This window comes from Arachis duranensis, chromosome 5, assembly GCF_000817695.3.
Source record: "Arachis duranensis cultivar V14167 chromosome 5, aradu.V14167.gnm2.J7QH, whole genome shotgun sequence".
Taxonomy (NCBI): domain Eukaryota; kingdom Viridiplantae; phylum Streptophyta; class Magnoliopsida; order Fabales; family Fabaceae; genus Arachis; species Arachis duranensis.
In genome coordinates, this window is record NC_029776.3 from 104,482,454 (window position 1) to 104,486,748 (window position 4,295).

Here is a 4,295-nt window from a genome sequence, read left to right on the forward strand (position 1 = left end):
TATTCAGTCTAATTTTAATAAAAATAATACAATTTAGTTGATTATATTATTATATGTATGAAATTTTAATTATTAAAAATATCTTTAAAAAAATATTTTTAACATCTTTATGTGAGTAAATTTCTAAAATAAAAACTTGCAAGTATTTATTATGCATGGATGACTGATGAGGAGGGGAAAAATACGCTAATCCGCTGGAAGATTATAAGAGTAATCAACTTTAACATTAATAAGATTTGATGATTTGATGTTATATGGTTATTTATTTTTGGAATGAAATAAGGGAAAAGATATGCAAGACACTTGAATGCATGGATTATCTTAGTTTAATAGTGTGTAGCAAATTAAATAAAAGTTTAGCACTTAAAGTAAACATCTAAATAAAGCCTAAACGATGAAACTAGCATTCGCATGAGATAATGAAATTAAGCAAAGTGTTAACTACGTGGTGATTAATTAAATAGTTAGTGTAAAAGATAGATAGAACATGCAATGGAATAAGTCAATTGAACGGGACATGTGAGAATTATTTAGGTTCAACAAATGCAGCTGAGCGTGATAGGTAATTCTCACATACACGCCATCTATTCGAAATTCCAAAAGCTTCGGTAATTGACGGAACGAAAGGGAGGTTACCTTTCTTCTAGAGAAGCCTTTGAGCCTCTGATGAGCATGTATATGGCTGATAACGATGTCCATACTTCTATTCAAAAAGATCTACAGCCTAGACTAGACGGTGTGTATAATATAAAGAAAAAGTGCTCTAGTGCTATTTGAAAATTTTATTCTTAATATTATATTAATATTAGTGTTGTGAAGCTTTGAGAAGCCCATAAAGTTGCACTTTTATTATGCTTCTGTGACCATAACATCAACACCTGCTTTCTTCCCTTCAATCATTCAACATCCTTGCCCATATTTGGAAAAGTAGACCACTTTTTTTCTTCTTCTTTGAATTGTGGAAGAAACTTGAATGGAGTGATTAATAATGGTGGTTCGTTATACATACTTGGTCAGTGATCATATCAATTTATGAGAAATGCAATTATTTAATATAGTTGTTAATTAAACTTTAATAAAGAGATGATAAACGTCAAGCTATGGATTAATGAGTCCAGTACTATATTGTTGCCTTCCAAATTTGACTAGCGTAATGGAAAAAAAGCAGCAACTGCATTGTTAGACCCGTTTTTGCCTAGTTCATTTTGCTTATTACTAGCCTTATCTTCACAATAAGCAATAACAAAAAGGAAAATTTGTGCCCTTTTTCCTTTCTGTCCGCCACTTAATCTCCTTTTAATCACCAGAATATTTTTTCTCTTTTCTTTTTCCTTTTCACCCTCCTTTAATTTCGTATCTCATTTTGCCCTCATTCACTGGTTCGTTTTTTTAACGGTTAATCCTTTTGGAGTTGAATTTACCGCTGAATTAAATTAGCACATAATTAATTACTACCTTCAATTTTCTGACTTTTTAAATTAATTTTGATACTTCCATCATACACCAAAAAACATTCTATGCGTATCCGTGAAAACTGAAAACTGAAAAGATAAGACTTATTTTACCTATGCGGAACACACAAAATTTACTAAATAGAAACATTTCACTGCTTACTACCACTCTACCACTACAATATATCCACATGGTTTTTTATTTTTTGTCAGCAAATTGACAACTTCACATTGATTATGAATCACCAAGTTTGACAGCCACAAGTAAAATTCTCACTAACAGAGGTAAATCTACAGGCCAAGTTCCAATTAAAATATATAATGCCAAAAAAAAATTGAAAAAAAATAAAATAAAAACTAAAGAAAAAGGGTACAAAAGAAAAGGACGAGACGTATTGTTTTCTTCTGAGAAGTGAGAACAGTGAGACGGACTTTTTATGCGTCCCCCTGAGAAACTTCTCGGAATCGGTCCCATACGGTTAAACGACGCACGTGACCGATTCGTCACGTGCGCCTCCGCGTGCACGGACTCTGATTCTCTGCACCACCGTGTATCTAATCTAACATGCTCCCTACAGCTTGCACACTGCCACTTGTCAATTGCAAACTCTTTGATTCGCTCTGTGGCACTGATTCAGCCATGGGGTCTCCTGATTACTACTATTATCGCGATGGTTCTGGCAATCTAACGGCTCCGATTTCACGTCCGCATAACCAGGCTGATGAAGGCGCAACAGCGTATCCTCCTCCCCTGCTCTTCCACCAGCACTACCACCTCCTCCTCCTCCTCCTCCTTCACCACCACCACCACCTCCTTCTCTCGCACGCTTTGCTCCAATTGCCACGCCAAAGAGCTTCGGATTCATCTCCTCCACCATCATCGCCGTCGCCGTTTCCGTCCACGGTTCCCCGCTCGAACTCCTCTTCACCGGCATCAAATCTAGCGGCCTCACTGCCGTGAAAGCGGAATCTCTGCTTCCTTGGGCGCTTCCATCGATTTGGTTGCTATTGCTGTTGTTTGTGGTGGTAGTTGTGGCGGCGTTGGTGGTGGCGTAATTCGACATCAGGGAGAAGATGTTGTTGCAAAGCGATCTCATCTCGGCGAGCTCCTTCGTGAGCTGCACGTTCTCCTTCCGTAGCCTCTCGTTTTCGTCGAGGAGCTCCGCCGGGGCTCGCGACGGCGAAGAGCTCGACGATATCACCTGCTCGTCGCCGGAGTTAGACGGTGATATTATCGGCATCGCCGTGGGTATAGCGGTCAACGGCATCGGAGAAGGAACCGCGACGGTGGCGGTGGCAATCCCGGCAGCCGTGGGAGACGGCGACGGTGAGGGCGTGGAGATCTTCCGGCGCTGAATCTCGCAGAGGAGGCGCTTCTCTCCCCGGCGGAAACAGTCGTTGGAGAATTCCCACCGATCAGGTACAACTTTTCTAAATCCCTGCACACAAACATGAAATTCAAGAAGATTTAGGAAATAAAATAACAATAACAGGAATCTTTAAAAGAAAGAAAAGAAAGGAGTAAAAGATTACATAGGTGTTGAGCTGGCGAACAAAGCTAGAGAAATTATTGTGCTTGAAATACTTAGGGAGAAGGTCTCTGGCGAAGACGGTAGGATTCCAGACGATGAAGGTGGATCCGTCGTCGTTCCAGGAGATGACGTCATCAATGGACTGGTCCTCAACGAGCTGGTAGGTCTTAGTTAGAAAGGGAGTCGGAATGGATCTCTGAGACTCACCGCCGGTAGCGGGGGAGTCGGAGGTGTCCACCGGCGTGGGTGGAGGCGGAGTCATGGAGGAGTCGGATGAGAGAGAGAAAGAGGTGATTCTAGAAGGTTCCGATATGAGGGAATAATAATAATAAAAGGGGGGAATGAAGGGGAGAGAGAGAAAGATGGAGAGAAGGAAAGGGGGTCAGGGGTGGGAAACAAAAAGGAAGGGGCGAGAAGGTACTGCGTTACGTCTTATGTCGAGAAAGTTCCGTGTGAAAGGATTTGTTTACCGCATTTGTCTCCGAGTGACGTACGTTATGTGAGGGTCTTGCTAACTCTTTTTAACTGCGATCCTTGTAATATGAGTTACACGCCTCTTTTTGCCACCCAAGAAACTTCTACACATTCTTAGCCACCAAATTTATTTAATCCACCTCACTCATCAACTATCACAATAACCATACATACAACGCCATCATTTAATTTCTTTTATAATTCATATACTTTAGGAGAAGTTTCAAGTGTACCAATATGTACTGTTTTAATGATTTTTAATAGTTAATTTTAGTTATAAAAAATATATTTAATATATATAATTAAGATTAAAAATTAAAATTTATTAAAATATCGATATATCCTCTAGAAACTAAAATAGTTTATATATCTTTGTTCTTGCTCTCATCTTTTAAAATTCTTAGAAATGGAATCTTAGATTAAATCTCAGATTGTAGTTTAAAATTTAATTTTTTTAATATTTGTAACTGCCTTATGGGTTTTTTAATTTTTTTTTTAATAAAACGCTATCTTTCATTAACAATAACTGAATGAAGCCTATAGATAGATTTAAGCCAATAAGCTCGTCCATCTGATCGATCACAAAGATCTTCAAAAGTACATAGGATATTTTGAGTCCGATAAAAGCAAATTTACTTTTCAATATCAATTTCTCTAGATAGATAGAAGATAAGGGCAGTTATATGTGTATTTTAATTTAAGTTGGTAAAATTAAAAATTTGAATGAAAATAATATTTTAGAATTAATTTTGGATAGAAGTGAGTTTATATTAACATAATTTATATTTAATAATTTTATATTAAAATTAATTTTAATAAAATAAATATTATTTAAATA

At 37.5% G+C, this 4,295-nt stretch overlaps 1 protein-coding gene across 1 annotated transcript; it reads right to left on the reverse strand.

The window, feature by feature from the left end:
• Window positions 1-1,584: 1,584 nt before the first annotated feature.
• LOC107491169 (heat stress transcription factor B-2b) lies at window positions 1,585-3,447 on the reverse strand. The gene is made up of 2 exons (XM_016111962.3): window positions 2,985-3,447; window positions 1,585-2,890 (listed from the first exon to the last, which is right to left on the reverse strand). The coding sequence occupies exons 1-2, from the start codon at window positions 3,243-3,245 to the stop codon at window positions 2,048-2,050; spliced, it is 1,104 nt and encodes a 367-aa protein (XP_015967448.1). The 5' UTR covers window positions 3,246-3,447; the 3' UTR covers window positions 1,585-2,047.
• Window positions 3,448-4,295: the final 848 nt, after the last annotated feature.

Coding starts and splice junctions, on each gene's coding strand:
- LOC107491169 (XM_016111962.3), bottom strand. CDS start 3,245: ATGACTCCGCCTCCACCCACGCCGGTGGACACCTCCGACTCCCCCGCT. Junction 2,891..2,984: donor TTCGCCAGCTCAACACCTAT/GTAATCTTTTAC, acceptor GTTTGTGTGCAG/GGATTTAGAAAAGTTGTACC.